Here is a 20,000-nt window from a genome sequence, read left to right on the forward strand (position 1 = left end):
CCAACACTTAATGTCAAGTAAGCTTATTCCTTCTACCATTTGGCCTATGGAGCCAGAGTTTTAATCCCAATTTTTATAGCGTGAAACGGATTATGAAATTACTCGCTCATTTGGATAGGATCTATTCTTTCACAAAGTCCTTTCCACCAATTAACGACCCACCCACCAATTTTTTGTGGGGGACTGGGAAAAAAAAAAAAAAATCTCAACTGCACCAGATGTCAAAGTCCCTTTTTGTGTGCCGAGTGATCTCCCCTAAGCTTCTGGACTCTCAACTTTATGTCAAGTGATATTTAATTCATTTGCAAACTTGTAACATGTCTTTTATGAACACGCGTTTCGTTTGTAAACATTTTTGAGTGTTTTTTCAAAACAACAAAATGTTTTTTTTTTTTTTGGGTAAAATTTATATGGTGGCACTTTGGTGCAACCATTCAGTTAAAATTTGAAAAATTTGCAATATATAGCAAGTTTTAAAAAAGTTCAAATGAATAAAATTGTAGTACGCGTAACAGTCGTCATATCTCTACTGTACTACATGTTATGTGTTGCTGTTGAACAGGATCCTTTGTAAACTCTTTGGCATGTTTAGTGGATAATGGCTATATAAAAACTCAATTTTGAAAAAAAAAAATTTTCTTTTGGGCGTCACAGAAAAATGCACGTTCTGAGAATTATATTTTGGACATTTTATTTTCAAAGTGGTGGTGTTGTGAGGGAAATAAAAAACCGAGCCACCTTAATTTTATTTGGGGGTGGTGCTGGCTCAGCAACGATCTTTGCTTTGTACCCAAAAGGTACCGATTCGATCACCCAGGTGCGCTGTTGGCTTGGCAAGTCATCGCCCTACTCCTGCGGTGACCCGGGTTATTCCCAGACCCCAGAACAAATTTCTCCTTTGTGATAAAATAAAGGAATTTTATTTATTTATTTATTTTTTATTTATTTATTTATTTTTTATTTTATTTATTTATTTATTTTTTATTTATTTATTTATTTATTTATCTTTTTATTTACTATTTATTTTTTATTTATTTATTTATACAATGCCATTAAGGTATTGTTCCTATTTATTTTCATTCCAAATGTTAGGCATTCAGAGGGAACCAATTTGCCACCTGTGGGGTTCTGTCAGCATCCAGTAACCTGGCAGCCCTTTATAGGACCTTTGGTATCCCCAACGTTCAACAGTCTTATCCTGGAGGGTTGGTTTGTCTTTTTTGGTAATACTTTCTTTCTTTTCTTTTTTCTTTCTTTTTTTTTTTTTTTCTTTCTTTTCTTTCTTTCTTTCTTTCTTTCTTTCTTTCTTTCTTTTTTTTTTCCTTTTTCTTTTCTTTCTTTCTTTTTTTTTTTTTTTTTTTCTTTCTTTTTTTTTTTTTCTTTTTTTTTCTTTCTTTCTTTTTTTCTTTCTTCTTCTTTCTTTCTTTCTTTTTTTTCTTTCTTTTTCTTTCTTTTTTTTTTCTTTTCTTTCTTTCTTTTTTTTTTTTCTTTATTTCTTTTCTTTCATCTTTATTTCTATCTTTCTTTTTTTCTTTTCTTTCTTTCTTTTTTTTGCACACATCCACTCACCCTCTCCTCCCACCATAAAAATTGTCACATTCGTACGAGCAACCGACAATTTTCCCATTCTGATTTCCTTGTATATCAAAAATTTAAAGAAATCTTTGAATTACAGCTATAAATACAAACATGTGTTGTCACTCCCAAATTTAAAGAAATTAAGCCTTGACAAAGAAACCCAAAAATTATCGACCATCTCGAATCTCACCCTATGTCAAACTAATTGAGAAAATTGTTGCTTTTAGGCTTAACCGTTTTTGAATGAACAAAATTTGTTCTCTAAATTTCAGTCTGCTTTGCCCCTTTCACAGCACTGAAAGCTCTTATTAAAATCCTAAGATATAAAAATAATTATGTCGGAAAAAATATGAGTTTTACAACACCGACCTTAGTGCTGCTTTTCCACAATAACCATACTCTTTTAATTGACAACTTAAGACACTATACGGATTTGGGGTACGCCTTACTGGTTTCTTCTTACCTCCTGACAGAATTCAATCATGTCTGTAATCACATGACTTTCTTTCATTGTCCCCTTCTTTTGGTTACCACGGGTTCAGTTCTGGGCCCTTTTATTCACCCTCTATACAGACCATTGGAATCATCTCAAAATATTTTTTTAAGTACCATTTTTACGCAGACGACACCCAATTCTGTTTCCCATTAATATCGACAATCATCTCAATGTTATACGGATATAGAAAATTGTATCTCTGAGATTAGTGACTGGATGTTTGCAACAAACTCAGGTTAAATGAAAATAAAACAGAGGTGTTGCAAATTACAAGACGGGGCCCCCGTGGGCCTTTCCACGCTTAACCTGGAATCTTTCTGATTGTGTAATTCCCATACTAAGAACCTGTGAGAAACTTAGGGTTTTATTCGATACCAAATTAAACATGTCGCCCATGTCACTAATGTAACTAGATCCTGCAATCTTTACCTTAGATCTATTGGTGCTATTAGAAGGGTTCTTGATATTGATACTACTAAACTTCTTGTGGTCTCTTTGATTCTTACCCGCCTTGATTATTGCAATAGCTTGCTCTATGGTTGTGATAATAATGTCATTAATCGACTCCAAAAGATACAGAACAAAGCAGCTCGATTGGTAACGTTATCTAAAAGCGCGAGCATAAACACCGATTTTGAGGACTCACTGGCTACCTGAAAGTTTAGGATGAATTTAAAATACCACCCATGTTTTCAATTGCTTAAAAAATTCGCTCCTGTTTACCTTCAGGAACTTATCCACCTTTATGAACACAGTCGAAATTTTAAGATCTGCTAATTTAAATTCCTAAGGGAACCCCAAAATCGTTTAGTTTTTCATGAGAAATCCTTTGACCACCATGCCCCCCGACTGTGGAACCCATCAATATTGAAACTAAAAATATTGAAAATCCACTTATCTTTAAAAACGGTTAAAAACTGAGCTTTTTCTGTAGGGCATATAATTTGGACTCTTAGTATGTATTTTATTATAATATATTTATGTTATCATCGAATTTGTGGTTTTTAACATGCCAGTTCTATATTTGTATATCATCATGATGTTTGATGTAAAGCGCCAGTGAGCAATTCCAAATTGGAACTAGGCGCTATATAAGTTCATTTTATTATATTATATATTAATTGTAAGCTCAGTTGTACCTTTTTTGTTTGAGTAAGAAAGCCTATTTTTGTGTTGGAAAGAGTGAAATTTTCGGGGGAAAATTTCTACAAAAAGCTGGTAAGGAGGGGGTTAAACCTTCTCAATCAAGGAGTGTCTAGCAATCGCAACACTTAACATATAAGATGAGACATAATGACTGTTAACAGTATCACAATTTATTTCTTCCTGACAGGTGCAACACTTTTTAACAAAGAGCTTTTCCCTCAAGGGCTCAATATGTGCTGCTCCTAGCGGGACTCCGACACTGGCCCTTCTGGTTGGAAAGCAAAGGTTATTCCGGTTTCAAATAGTGTGAAACAGGACACAATAACAATTGCTTGCTATCCTTTGCAAGGACGCTAGTCTATCGCAAAGTACTTTCCACCAATCTAACAGATCCACTACCCAATCACTGCTGGGCGGACAGAAAAAATCTCAACTCCCCCGGGATCAATCTCAGTCCCTCAGTGAAGCGAGTGCTTTACCAACTGAGCTATCGGGACCCCTACTGACCACGTAACCAAACCTTTATTTAATCTACTCAGTTAAACCCTTTTAAAACTTGAAGTCAAATTTTATAATTGACCATTAATTCAATTTGTTGCATCAATATAACTCTCTAACGTAATGATACGGTTTTGAGCAACAACCTATAAATATACCGTGAATGTAGGTAACTTTGCCTCAGGGAAACTTTGCCTCTGTGATTTTGGAGCATTTTGAATTACCTCAGATTTGGGAAGTTATTTATCATTAAACCCTCTCCTTACCCCTATTGAAAATCGTCACATTGTTACGGTGCAATCGTCCACTTTTCTCATCCAGATTTCACTCTTTTTGCATAAAGTCCATATAAAAACTGACATTCTGTAATAGGGTTCATATTTCAACATATTATGTAAGAATGTGCTTCTTTCTTTCTGTTGAGTAAAAATGTCTGTTTTTTTTGTGTTGGGTGGGTGTGACGTTTTGGGGAAAATTTTGAAAATGGCTGGTAAGGGAGGGTCAAAGGACTTGAATTTTTTATCAAAGGAAATAATTGCCATAAAAACCAAATAATCTCTTATCGGTCCAACATTCAAGAAGCAAAGTTTCCCCTTAAGGCAATGTTACCCTAGTTGATGGTACAAATTAGAGAGAGGACGTGGGATGGATAGGCCTTACACGTAGAAAACCTGCCTGCAACATTACAAGACGGGCTCTATCATGGAATCTTCAAAGAGATCGAATACCATGGAGCCAAGAAATAAGTGGTTACAGATGAAGCAGGTGGAGAAGACAGACCAAGGAAGAATCGAATGGCGAAGCATCATTGACGGGCCAATGCTCTGATTGGGGTTAAGGGGGCAGTGTGGCTCAGCAGTTTGGTCTTTGCTTGTACCCGAAAGGTACCGAGTTCGACTACCCATTGCGCTATGTGCCTTGAGCAAGTCACCTAGCCTTCGCTCCCTTTGTGGCACTGCACTTTGGCTGATGCCTGGTTATTCCAGTCTTCCCTTGGAATAGATCCTAAAGAACCAATTTCCTCTTCGGGTGAAAAAAGGGAATTTATTTTTATTTTATATTATTTATAAGTAAGTAAGTAAGGTGGAGATAATAGCTTTCATCCAAAGCTTAATTCATCCCTGATTGAAACTGATATTCTCATCATCACTAAATCCACAATCATTTATCTATGTCCATCCTTCAGGTTCTCTGTCAATTATTGTTGCTGCAGTGGGCGGCCTTTTACTTTTGAATTTACAACCAAAGAAAACAGGAGGAGACGAAACGAGGAGAGAAGAAAAAGGTATGTCAAACAATACTAGTTTGAGGTGATGCGTCACATATTCATATAATACATATTCATATAGATAGTATGCGCTTGGCTAAGAAGCTCATAACGTTGCCATCCGGAAGTATAACGGACCAACACACAAAACTGTGTGTATCCATGAACGTTTAGTTTATAGTCAGGTTAATACAGTTCAGTGAGCATTACTCATAAACACGGATGGCAAAAAAACAATAACAAAGACCTGATTGATGTCATCTTCGAACTATCTATACCCCGGTTCGGCACCATATACGAAAAATATAGTCAATAACGAGCTGTGCTGTTGTGTGTTATTGAAATGAGTTATTGTTTTGACCAAAAATAAAAGTAACAAAACGAGACGAATAAAATGCCAATTGCCAATCCATCCAAACTTGTCAACAATAAACAACATATCATCATCATCATTATCATCATCATCATCATCATCATCATCATCATCATCATCATCTTCTGCCAGCTTCACTCTAGTTCCGGGTCAAAATAACAAGTTCAAGGGAAACAATCCAAAAAGAAAAAACATCAAATTATACAGCAATAAAGTTTACACAGTTGTCTCCCTGATCTTGTTATTTGATTATTTTTACCATGTGATGCATCACCTTGAACTAGTATTATATCAAGCTGAACTGGCTGGGTGGGATTGGGATCTTTTGACCTCCCATGGTGAGCAGGAGGTCATCTGTTGAGTCTTCTAACCCTCACATCTGTTTTTTTCCCCTTTCCATGTCGCTATCTGTTTTTGTTCTGGTTCGAGATTGCTGGGTCCTGTGCTTGTGCGGCTATGTGGTATGACACTCGCTTCGGATCGGAAGGTCCTGGGTTTGAGCCTAGCTCGTCGCATAGTTTAGTCCTTGGTTCTTTACTCACATTCTCTCATTGTACTCGGGTGTAAGATGAGTGGGCAGGGAGGCACTTACTATGTCTTCAATCCCCCTATATTTTATATTTTCCAACATGCTTTTTGTCTTTGTCTTGGAATGAGATTACTTTGATTTTGTCCTGGCCCTGGCTGGAGGGGAACAGTCAAATTTATAGTTAAACTTTGGGAGATGTTTTTTTTTGTCTTGTAAATCATCTCTCTGCTGTGTTATCTTTTGTATTGGGGGCGAAGTGCCGAGTGGTTAAGCATTGCACTGTGGCCCGGAAGGTCCTGGCCAAGCCTCGCTTCGGCCCTTTTTTTTTTCCCCCCTTGAGCAAGATTATTAACACCTAGTTTGCTAACTTGGACAACATGGGTGATTCCTGTTGACATCAGACATCTTGTTTGATGAAATATATATATATTCCTTCATGAAATGCCCAGGTGACGATATCTTATGGTGTCGTGATGGAAGGGCATAATATATATATATATATATATATATATATATATATATAATATATATATATATATATAATATTATATATGAGTGTTGGTGGGTACTCGTAGGTACGAAAGTGCTCGATAATGATGGTTAGAGCTAATATAGAATGCAAATTGTCACTCACATTTTTTTGGGGCCGAGACGATTCGTTTCTGTGTCTCTTACACGTGTAAGAGACACGAAACAAATCGTCTCGGCCACAAAAAATGTGAGTGACAATTAGCATTCTATATATATATATATATATATATAAAATATATATATATATATATATATATATTATGTATATATATATATATGTATATAATTTGTAAACATTTGAGAGGTTCCTCTCAGTGGGGAACCTGGGCCTGTGTCAGGATGAGATATTTAGGTGATCTATCTCTGTATATTATTTGAACCAATTACCCTTGTCTTACTTTTTCTTGGGTGCTTTAATTGTATTTCTAGAACGTTTACTGTATTTTGATGAGAATAATGAGAGGCTGATAAAAGAAGAAAGAATAAACTGTCTCTATATTTAAAAAAAAGAAAAATAGAGCTTTATATTGCGCAATATCCACTAAATGTGCTCAAAGCGCTTACAAGGGGTCCCTGTCAGCAGCAACATTTAAACATGTAGGATGGGGACATGACACCTGTTAGGCAATATTTCAATTTTTCGGACAAAGACACCGCTGTTACGACCAGGTACTCATTTTAACACCCAAGTACCATGAGAGAATATGAGTAAAGAGCCTTTTCCAAGGACTCAACTATGCGCCGGCGCGAGGCTCGAACCCAGGACCTTCCGATCCGAAAGCGAGTGTCCTACCGCTAGACCCATGATATACTCTATATGATTTGATGTTGTTTGTTTCTCTGATGTGATCTAGATTCCAAATCATGGTCCCTGCGTTCATTGCTGACTCCCATTATGCGGGTTCTCTGTTTTGACTATTTCTTGCTGAGTGTTTGTACGGGGAGCTTGTTGTGACTGGAGTCAACATTACCTCATGCAGGAAAAGAAACAGTCTGTTATTACAGGTTTGTAGGTTGTGTCCTTTTTTTTTTTTGTCTCGGGGAGCTTGGAATTGACTGGAGTGGAGTCAACAACATTTCTTTCCCTACAGGAGAGAAGGTTATTACATGTTTTAGTTTGTCTTTTTTTGATATCTTTCTTGTTGAGTGTTGTACGGGGAGCTTTAGTGACTGCATGGAGTCAACTTTACCTCATGCAGGGAAAAAAAATGTCTGTTATTACATTTTTAGTTTATGTCTTTTTTCATTTGACTATTTCTTGTTCTGTGCTGCTATATGGTTGTGAGAGCTGGACCATAAACAAGACCATGGTTAAAAGACTGGAGGCAGTGAAATGTGGTTTTACAGAAGAATGATGAGGGTGTCATGGATGGAAAGGAAAAGAAATGAAGAAATTTTAGAAATGGCAAACAGAAAAAGATCACTGATAACAAAAATCATCAAACGCCAAATGGAATTTTTAGGACACTTTATCCGCCACCCTGGTTTTGGAAATACCTCCTTGACTGGAAAGATGAATGGAAAAAGAATAAGAGGAAGACAAAGAATAACGTATTTGAAAGGGATAAGAACTTGGACAGATGAAGCTGAGAAAGGTGGCGCTGCTTAATAGAATTGGCAAGAGATAATCAGCTTGGCGGAAGATGACCTCCGACGTCTGCTTCAGATATGGAACTAACATGAGATGAATTTCTGTTCAGTGTTGTACTGGACTTGTAGTGACAGGGCTGACATTATCTCATACAGGAAAAGAAAAACCCACTCAAAAAACTAAAACACCAATCTGCAAATTCAAACGTTTTCAAGTATTCATTTTCACCTTGCACCACCAAAGACTGGAACGCTCTTGCCGAATCATGTGTGATGATTATCAGACTACTTCAGCCTAGACACCAACAATGGCTGTCACTTTCAACAACTTTCTCTGCCCTTGAAATACAAATAATAGAACAAAATTGACGCAACTCAGGTCTTTGTTATAGAAAAATTCTCACTAAACTGGATTAACCAACTATAAATGTTCACGGTTAGACCAGTTTGTATGTTGGTCTGTTATATTTCTGGATGGCAAGTTGTGAGTTTCTAGCAAAGCACTAAGTATCTATACTCAGAATTGAGTCAACCTGGAGTAAACAGTCGGGTTCAGATTCACATTCAGATTCAGAAACAATCTGTCATTGCAGGTTTGTGGTCTGGTATGATGTCAAAGGGAATCTCTCTCTCTCCTCTCTCTCTCTCTCTCTCCTCTCTCTCTCTCCCCCTTCCCCTCTCTCTCTCTCTCTATCTCTTCTCTCTCTCCTATCTCTCTCTCTCTCTATCTCTCTCTCTCTCTCTGTCTCTCTCTCTCTCTCCCTCTCTCTCTCTCCCTCTCTCTCCTTCTCTCTCTCTTTCCTCTCTCCTCTCTCTCTCTATATATATAATATATATAATATATATAAATATATATATATATATATATAAAATTGCATGTCGAAAGGTAAATTTGAATCTAAGATGATCTGAAACGAAAGTGGCAGATTTTTATTCCTTAGCAAGTTTTATTCATTGTTCCGAATAAAACTATGAGGTCTAGTATAGTAGGACAATCGTCTTTGGATCAGAAGGTCCTGGTTTGAGCCCTGATCTGAATGGTTTATAGTTGAGTCCTTGGAAAAGGCTCTTTACTCACATTCTCTCACTGTACTCAGGTTAAAATAAGAACTAGTCGTTAATAGCGTAGTCTTTGTCAAAAAGATATTGTAATATCACCTAATAGACCGACACAATTTGTAGTCTTCTCTGCTGTAGAAAAATCTTGGAAAGTCTTGACTACAACAGAGAAGACCACAAAATTTCTCTTTCGTCAATCGGGGAATTTAGTAATGTATTTATGTCTTCATTGTTTATTTATTGTTTGCTGAAGAAGGGTTTTGAGCCCGAAACGTTCTGTGTTGAGTAATTTTGTTCTTTTCTTTTTTTTTTTTTTTTTGAAGCTGTTATATTCATTTTGTTTTTTTGTTTTTTAAATAATAATAATGTTTTTTCTCCAGGTGGTCAGTTTATCAGCAGTCTGGAAATTGGGGGAATGGTGGGGTCTATCATGGCAGGATATATTTTCGGACGCACCAGTGTCAAAGGTTGGTATGTCCTATAAGCTTTTTGTAGATTCACTGTTGTGTTGTGGTTGGGAAAAAACACAACCCCCCGCCCGCCCCCCCCCCCAAAAAAAAAAAACAAAAAACAAAAAAAAAACAAAACAAAAAACAAAAACAAACAAACAAAAACAAAACAAAAAAAAACAAAAGACAAACTTCCTTCTTACTGGTGCTAAAATGACCTAAATGTGTTGCAAATGTGTCTTTTTTTTTTTTTTTTGTTTTGTTTTTGTTTGTTTTGTTTTGTTTTGTTTTTTTTTTTGGGGGGGGGGGGTTGTGTTTAAAAACAGAAAACAACTATATACATTATGTGTTGCGTTGGCTTGGAACACATTGTACATTGATTTAATCACATCATGCAGTGGATATTTCTCTATATAAAAGTTCCCAAGTTTTAGAATTATTTGTTCAGCAGCCATAGCAGGGTTACGTTCAAGTCTCAGGTGTAAAATGAGTATTGGCCGTTAACAGCGTTGTCTCTGTCCGAAAAAATATTGTAAGATCGTCTAAAAGGCGCCATTTCCCGTTCTAAATGTTACATGTTGCTGTTGGTCAGGGACCCTTTGTAAAGCGCTTTGTGCACGTTTAGTGATATTGCGCTATATAAAAGCTCAAGTATCTTTTTATGTTTTAAAAAAATTTCATCCTTGTATCGTCCCCTACAGAACAAGCACCAAGCCAGTGGCAGGCTCAAGACCCAGTTACTCTTTTCATGTTTTCTCACCGTCAGTCTTTCATGTCTCATATTTAATGTCAACTCACATTCCTCACAGGTGAGTCATCACACCCCGCGGTCAGACGAGCCACTGTCCATTCAGGGGTGGATGTGCGCTAAAAATGGTTATTATTATTACAAATGTAATGCTTTTATGAATATATATTCAAAAAAGCATACATTTTTACCGTTTAACCCCTAACCGTGATTTTCAGTATTTTCCCAAAATTTCAGGTTTGCCCAGCAGAAAAATTGATTTTTTAAAACTCAAACAAGCTCTCTATAAAAACAAATGATGTTCTTATGAATTAAACAAAGATAATTCTTCAAAGTTTGTGATGTACAAAATAAATCTATAGAGAAAGCGTTGGTTTTATATTGACTGTGTGGACAGGTGAAGATAGACAGGACATGATTAGAGCTCACGAGGTTTCTCTGTATATACATTCTTTGCTATTATTATTATTATTATTATTATTATTATTATTATTATTATTATTATTATTATTATTATTATTATTATTATTATTATTATTATTATTATTATTATTATTTATTATTATTATTATTATCATCATCATCATCATCATCATCATCATCATCATCATCACATCATCATCATCATCATCATCATCATCATCATCATCATCATCATCATCATCATCGTCGTTATTATTATTATTATTATTATTATTATTATTATTATTATTATTATTATTATTATTATTATTATTATTATTATTATTATTATTATCATTGTCATTATCATTATTATTATTATTAATTATTATTATTTATTTTTATTATTATTATTATTTTTATTATTATTATTATTATTATTATTATTATTATTATCATTATTATTATTATTACTATTTATTATTACTATTATTATTATGTATCATTATTATGTTTATTATTAGTATTAAATTTTATAAAATTATTATGTATTCTTCTTCTTTTTATATTATGTTTTTTAATTATTATTATTATTATTTTTATTATTATTATTTTTATTATTATATTATTATTATTATTATTATTATTATATTATTATTATACATCATCATCATCATGATCATTTTCATCATCATCATCATCATCATCATCATTATTATTATTATTATTATTATTATTATTAGGGTCAGTACCATTATCTTCAATATTTTACTTCTTACCTATACCATGTATACAGAGTGCACACACACACACAATCATTCATTTCATCTTTCATTCTATCAGATCTGGTTACACTCATCGGGTTTTTCTCGGGGGTTTTCCGTGTACGGATGCATCAATATCATTGGTATTCTGTGTCTGGAGGTCTCGCCTAGTCACCTGTCGGGAACAGCTGTATCTGTGGCCCTCGCTAGCGCTAGTGGTGAGACCCCCTCCATTTGATTCTCTCATATTGGGCGGGGAGGCACCTACTGTGTCTCTATCACCCCCCCCCCCCCCCTTCATATCTTTTTTTCCAATTTGCTTCCTTCTTTGTGCTGGTGGGATTCCTGACCTCTAGTGGGGACCTGTGCTTGTGTCTGAATGAGACTTAGGTGATCTCAATTTAAGTACACTGATAGTGTGCTCTTGGAATCTACATCTTTTTCCCTTTTGAACCATTCCCCTTTGTCTGCCTTATTCTTGGATGCTTTAATGGTAATTCTGGAGCTTGTTACTTTCCATTTTCTTCCTTTTAACTGGCGCTGATATGACCTTAATGTGTTACAAAGCGCCGTAAAAACCCTTAAAACAAAAAAAAAAACAAAAAACAACCTCCATTTGCTTCTCTCATAGTGGGCAGGGAGCCACCTACTGTTTCACCACTGTACCATGATATGTACTCGTTCTATGTTTATTTACTACAAATTGAGCTTTTATATAGCACAATATCCACTTAGCATGCTCAAAGAGCCCTTTAAAAGGGGTCCCTGGCGAACAGCAACATTTGACATTAAGGACGGGACATGACGCCTGTTAGGCGATATTACAATAATTTTTTTTTCGGACAGAGACAACACTGTTAACGACCAGTACTCGTTTACACCCGAGTAGGGTGAGAGAATGTGAGTGAAGAGCCTTCTGCAAGGACTCAACTATGCGCCAGCGAGGCTTGAACCCAGATCTTCCGATCCGAAAGCGAGTGTCATACTACTAGACCACATAGCCACATACTAGTCTTCAGTCATAACTTCCTGTTATAATTATAATCCCATCAAAAATAAATTGTGACCCATTATTTCAATCTGGTATGAAGTCAGAACAAACCAGATGAAGAAATCGAATTTGAAGTCGAGGAAACGATCAGAAATATGTGACTCAATAGTCTCAAAACGGTTATATGTGAGGATGAACCAGGTGTGATAGAAAAATTAACAAATTGAATGGTAAACTGGTAAAAAATATGAATGATATGAATTACTGGTTCTGGGTGGGGTTCCCGACCTCCCATAATGACAGTAGTCTTCTATCCCCTGTTTTCCAATTTGCTTTCCATCTTTCTCTTGGAAGAGATTACTTGGATTTTGTCCTGGTCCGTGCTAGAATCCTTGTGGGAGAGAAACAGTCCATTGCTATAGTTATAGTATTGGGAGATGAGCGTGGGTCAGAGTATGGTCTTTACTTTGTACCCGAAAGGTACCGAGTTCGAGTACCCACTACGGTGTGTGGTCTTGAGCAAGCCTTAGCTCAGTTGATGCCTGGGTTATTCCAGTCTTCCCTTGGACTAGACCCTAAGAAAAATTTCCGTATGGGATGAATAAAGGGATACATTTTTTAAATAATTTTTTTTTTCTTTCTGAGCTTGAACTTTTTTTTTCTATAGCGCAATATCCACTAAATGTGCTCAAAGCGCTTTACAAAGGGTACTTGACCAACAGCAACACGTAACATGTAGAACAAGACATGGTGCCTGTTTGGTGATATTACAATTTTTTTTCCGACAGAGACAATGCCGTTACCGGCCAGGTACTTGTTACGTCTGAGTACAGTGAGAGAATGTGAGTAAAGAGTCTTTTCCAAAGACTCAGCAATGCACAGAGCGAGGCTCAAATCCAGGCCCTTCCGATCCGAAAGTGAGTGTCATACCACTAGACCACATAGTCACACGAATTTAATTACAGCTATATTGAATATCATGATCTGTAAACATTTGATGTTTTTTTCTCTTAGTGGGATCCTGTGCTTGTGTCTGAATGAGAATTTTAGGTGATCTCAAACTAAGGAATCTATTTCTATTCCCTACCTGAACCATTTCTCCCTTTGATTTTTCTTTTCTCGTATGAATTTGATAGGATTCAATAGTCTGATGTCACGTCCGCCCAGCAACCAGTAGCTTGGTTTCTATACAAAGAAAATTGGTACTTTTTTTCTTCTTGCTGGCTAGACTTTAATCAGAATGTATAGAAGTCAAAACATGATCAGATTTATAATGTTTTTTCTCCTCTGGATACACTCTTAGGCTTGTCGAGAAGTATTTCATAAGGGTTGTGATGGAAATAATGGCGTCCACAATTGTTCTGATAGTTTAGAACTAGTTACTATGTGTCATTACGAGGAAAATGACATCACGACTGTTAAACCCTATTGTAAATCTTGATTTATCATTAATATCCCATTTTTTGTTTCTTTTTACTGGCGTTGAAATGACCTAAATGTGTTGCGTGCAAGGGAAAAGACATCAAAACAAAACAAAATAAACCTTCATTACACGGACTATGTGGTCTACTGGTATGACACTGACACTCGCATGCGTTCCTTTTTTAATTACTTCCCTTGTCTTACTTTTCCTCATGTCCTTTTTTTATTGTACATCTAGAATGTTTTTACTATCCGATTTTCTTCCTTTTACTGGCGCTGATATGACATAGATGTGTTGCAAGAGCCGTATAACCCGTTCAAAAAACAATAGCTATATTTTGTAGGATTTCTTGTCAATGGTCCAAATCATAAGCTTAACCATTTAACCCCTTAACTCTTTCAGCGCTGAGGCTATATTAGCATTTCCATCACAAAATGCTGGTTGGGGTTCTGGCAGGGAGGCTTCTACTATGTCTTCTATCCCCTTATTAGCTGTTTTCCAACATGCTTTCTGTCTTTGTATTGGGATGAGATTACTTGGTTTTGTCCTGGTCCTGGACAGATACCCTAGCTGAGAGGGAAACAGTCAGATTTAAGTTTAGGGTTTTGGGAGATGATATTTTTTTTCTTGTAAATCATCTCTCTGTTATGCACTGTATTATGTTTAGTTTACATATTATATTGTATGATTTGTAAACATTTGAGTGTATTCCTCTTAGTGGAGGGCCTGTGCTTGTGTCTAGATGAGACTTTTAGGCGATCTACACCTGTTTTCTATTTGAACCAATTCCCCTTTGTCTTACCTTTTCTTGGGTGCTTTAATTATAATTCTAAAACTGTTTACTATCCCATTTTTACTGGCGCTGATATACCTTAATGTGTTGCAAGCTCAGTAAAACCCTTAAAAAACAAACAATAAACATCACAAAATGGCTGACACCTGACTGAGGCAGCATGAGAATGACAAGCTAAGACAAAAACGACATTCGAATTCGCCGCAAAATCTCAATTAAAATATCCCACCCCCCTTTAGGGCCAATTGAATGTTCTGATGAATGAAATGATAGCATTGGTTCAATTTATAGTATATACTGTTGTAGAAATTAGGATTGGATTACATTATTATTTTTGGAGAGAAATATAACGTGGGTAAATGTGACTCGTATATAAGGGAACAATACCCCGAAAAAATCAACACAAATATATAAGACTTATTTATGAGTCACATTTTACTCACTTTATCATTCCTCTCCATTTTATTGGTTCATTTAGGCACCTCTAGTTTTGTTTTACTATTATTATTTTTGCCTTTCAAGACCGCCAGTAGAATTTACTTACTTATCCGAACCAGCGACCACCTGAGCTTCTAGCCCTTCGGTCTTGTGCCATGACGTAGAAGTTAGACGTCTTTTGTAGTTGTTCCAGGTGACTATAAAGTGTGTTACTGATGCTTGGATTTGGTGGGAGGAATGTGCTCTTTTTTATGTTTGTCCATTTTTGCACTAAAACTCTTATAATTAAAAAAAAGAGCTTTTATATAGCGCAATATCCACTAAATGTGCTCAAAGCGGTTTACAATGGGGTACCTGGCCAACAGCAACATTTAACATTTAGGACGGGACATGGCGCCTGTTCGGCATGTTACATTTTTTTTCGGACAGAGACAAGCTATTAATGGCCAGGTACTCATTTTACACCTGAGTATGGTGAGAGAATGTGAGTAAAGAGTCTTGACATTCAAGCAAGTAGTGTGTTACTGTTTCATTGGGGTGTTGACATAGTACTACTACTAACTACACCGCCAGTAGACAGATTCTGCTCTGGCCGCACAATGCAGTCATGGCGCTGAAAGAGTTAAAGCCTAACTAGTAGTAGCGTATGGCTACACCTCCAGATATGTTTGTCAATTCCATGATGTCAGGTCATCTCCGGCTTCAAAGATTGTTTCATATCCCCCTTCTAATTTTGTTACGGGCATTGCAGGACCAGATGATCGATGGTTTGACGCCCCTTTGCAGTATTGGCAGATTGGTGAGTCGATGAGTCTCCATCGATAGAGCTTTCTTTGCTAATGAATTAATCCTGTTTCCTTTTGTTTTTCTAGTGGGTCGTGTGGTTGCAGGATATCCTTTGACGGTGATAGCGAGCTACTTCTCCTGGCACCAAAGTTTTATGACAGCTCTCCTGGTCAGTCTGGTGTCGTTATTGGCGTCGGGTGTTGTTATGGCAATGGTCAACCAAAACACAAGATGGAACTCAAACACAAGAAGTTATAATTCACCACTAAAAAAAGGGATAAAAATTTATATATATTTATAATATATATATATATATATATATATATATATATATTATATATATATATTAATTATTATATATATTATATTATATAATATAAAAACAAAAACCATGAAATAATAGTGCTCAACTCTTTGATAAAAGGAGCTATTTATAACATATTTCAAGTATAATTATGATTGACTTCTACAATATTGTTTTGAACATTCGCTCCCATCAGGAAGTGAAATGCTCAAAACAATATTTTATATACATACACATATACAAACATACAAATATATAAACAATTATTTCCCCGAGTGATATTCATGCTGAAAATCGGTTTCATAGTCAATTTTACAGAACCCCGGTTCAGTTTTTGTGTGTTTTATTTATTAAGTAAGCTAAATATATTTTCCTAAAGTGCATGAACTCAAAAATCTCATAGCTGTGATGATTTCAACTCTAAAATTCACTTTCCTCTATCACCTTTCTTTCTAGTAGCACTGACATGACATAATAATGTCAAGAGCACTGTAATACTCTTATATACAATTTTATATAATATATATATATATATTATAATATATATAATATATATATATATTACTCTTATATACAATATATATATATATATATATAATATATATATATATATATATATATATATATATATATTTATATTGTATATATATTTATATACAATATATATTTATAAATATATATATATATTATATATTAGTATATATGATATATCTTATATATATATATATTAATATATAATATATATATATATATATAGTATATATATATATATATATATATATATGTATTATAGATATATATATATATATATATATATATTATATATATAATATATATATTATATATATATATATTATATTAATATATATATATATTATATATAATTATATAGTATTCATATATATATATATATAAATAAAAGTATATGGAAAGTAATGTAATTAATATCAAATAGATATTTTGAGTTATACTTTAATAATATATATTATATTATATATAAAAACACACATATATATAAATGAAGGGTTCTGTAAAATTGAGAAACCGATTTTCGCTGAATATCACTCGGAAATAATTGTTTATATTTATTTTGTATATGTTATGTATATAAAAATTGTTTTGAGCATTTCACTCTGATGGGGGATTTCAAACATATTGTAGAAGTCAATCATAATTATATTGAAATATGTTATAATAGCTCCTTTTATCAAGAGTTGAGCATATTATTTCATGTTTTGTTTATATTATATAATATAATATATTATATATATATATATATATATATATATATAATATATATATATATATATATATATATATATATATATTTAATTTTTATCCCTTTTTTTAGTGGGTGAATTATAACTTCTTGTGTTTGAGTTCCATCTTGTGTTTGTGGTTGACCATTGCCATAACAACACCCGACGCCAATAACGACACCAGACTGACCAGGAGAGCTGTCATAAAACTTTGGTGCCAGGAGAAGTAGCTCGCTATCACCGTCAAAGGATATCCTGCAACCACACGACCCACTAGAAAAACAAAAGGAAACAGGATTAATTCATTAGCAAAGAAAGCCTCTATCGATGGAGACTCATCGACTCACCAATCTGCCAATACTGCAAAGGGGCACGTCAAACCATCGATCATCTGGTCCTGCAATGCCCAGTAACAAAATTAGAAGGGGGATATGAAACAATCTTTGAAGCCGGAGATGACCTGACATCATGGATTGACAAACATAATCTGGAGGTGTAGCCATACGCTACTACTAGTTAGGCTTTAACTCTTTCAGCGCCATTGACTGCATTGTGCGGCCAGAGCAGAATCTGTTCTACTGGCGGTAGTAGTAGTAGTAGTACTATGTCAACACCCCAATGAAACAGTAACACACTACTTGCTTGAATGTCAAGACTCTTTACTCACATTCTCTCACCATACTCAGGTGTAAAATGAGTACCTGGCCATTAATAGCTTGTCTCTGTCCGAAAAAAAAATGTAACATGCCGAACAGGCGCCATGTCCCGTCCTAAATGTTAAATGTTGCTGTTGGCCAGGTACCCCATTGTAAACCGCTTTGAGCACATTTAGTGGATATTGCGCTATATAAAAGCTCTTTTTTTTAATTATAAGAGTTTTAGTGCAAAAATGGACAAACATAAAAAAGAGCACATTCCTCCCACCAAATCCAAGCATCAGTAACACACTTTATAGTCACCTGGAACAACTACAAAAGACGTCTAACTTCTACGTCATGGCACAAGACCGAAGGGCTAGAGCTCAGGTGGTCGCTGGTTCGGATAAGTAAGTAAATTCTACTGGCGGTCTTGAAAGGCAAAAATAATAATAGTAAAACCAAAACTAGAGGTGCCTAAATGAACCAATAAAATGGAGAGAATGATAAAGTGAGTAAATGTGACTCATAAATAAGTCTTATATATTTGTGTTGATTTTTTCGGGGTATTGTTCCCTTATATACGAGTCACATTTACCCACGTTATATTTCTCTCCAAAAATAATAATGTAATCCAATCCTAATTTCTACAACAGTATATACTATAAATTGAACCAATGCTATCATTTCATTCATCAGAACATTCAATTGGCCCTAAAGGGGGGTGGGATATTTTAATTGAGATTTTGCGGCGAATTCGAATGTCGTTTTTGTCTTAGCTTGTCATTCTCATGCTGCCTCAGTCAGGTGTCAGCCATTTTGTGATGTTTATTTGTTTGTTTTTTAAGGGTTTTACTGAGCTTGCAACACATTAAGGTCATATCAGCGCCAGTAAAAATGGGATAGTAAACAGTTTTAGAATTATAATTAAAGCACCCAAGAAAAGGTAAGACAAAGGGGAATTGGTTCAAATAGAAAACAGGTGTAGATCGCCTAAAAGTCTCATCTAGACACAAGCACAGGCCCTCCACTAAGAGGAATACACTCAAATGTTTACAAATCATACAATATAATATGTAAACTAAACATAATACAGTGCATAACAGAGAGATGATTTACAAGAAAAAAAATATCATCTCCCAAAACCCTAACTATAAATCTGACTGTTTCCCTCTCAGCTAGGGTATCTGTCCAGGACCAGGACAAAACCAAGTAATCTCATCCCAATACAAAGACAGAAAGCATGTTGGAAAACAGCTATAAGGGGATAGAAGACATAGTAGAAGCCTCCCTGCCAGGAACCCCAACCAGCATTTTGTGATGGAAATGCTAATATAGCCTCAGCGCTGAAAGAGTTAAGGGGTTAAATGGTTAAGCTTATGATTTGGACCATTTGACAAGAAATCCTACAAAATATAGCTATTGTTTGTTTGAACGGGTTATACGGCTCTTGCAACACATCTATGTCATATCAGCGCCAGTAAAAAGGAAGAAAATCGGATAGTAAAAACATTCTAGATGTACAATAAAAAAAGGACATGAGGAAAAAGTAAGACAAGGGGAAGTAATTAAAAAAGGGAACGCATGCGAGTGTCAGTGTCATACCAGTAGACCACATAGCCGTGTAATGAAGGTTTATTTTGTTTTGTTTTGATGTCTTTTCCCTTGCACGCAACACATTTAGGTCATTTCAACGCCAGTAAAAAGAAACAAAAAATGGGATATTAATGATAAATCAAGATTTACAATAGGGTTTAACAGTCGTGATGTCATTTTCCTCGTAATGACACATAGTAACTAGTTCTAAACTATCAGAACAATTGTGGACGCCATTATTTCCATCACAACCCTTATGAAATACTTCTCTGACAAGCCTAAGAGTGTATCCAGAGGAGAAAAACATTATAAATCTGATCATGTTTTGACTTCTATACATTCTGA

At 35.1% G+C, this 20,000-nt stretch overlaps 1 protein-coding gene across 1 annotated transcript in view; it reads right to left on the bottom strand.

The window, feature by feature from the left end:
• Positions 1–17,512: 17,512 nt before the first annotated feature.
• Positions 17,513–20,000, bottom strand: part of LOC144978878 (glucose-6-phosphate exchanger SLC37A4-like) — a 43,698-nt gene continuing 41,210 nt past the window's right edge. The window contains exon 11 of the mRNA XM_078925466.1: positions 17,513–17,697. Within this exon, the coding sequence (XP_078781592.1) occupies positions 17,525–17,697 (173 nt within the window). The 3' untranslated portion in view covers positions 17,513–17,524. The remainder of the gene's footprint in view (positions 17,698–20,000) is intronic.

The sequence above is a fragment of the Berghia stephanieae genome, chromosome 8 (assembly GCF_034508935.2).
Source record: "Berghia stephanieae isolate SIO BIC M18660-M18661 chromosome 8, UCSD_Bste_1.3, whole genome shotgun sequence".
Classification (NCBI taxonomy): domain Eukaryota; kingdom Metazoa; phylum Mollusca; class Gastropoda; order Nudibranchia; family Aeolidiidae; genus Berghia; species Berghia stephanieae.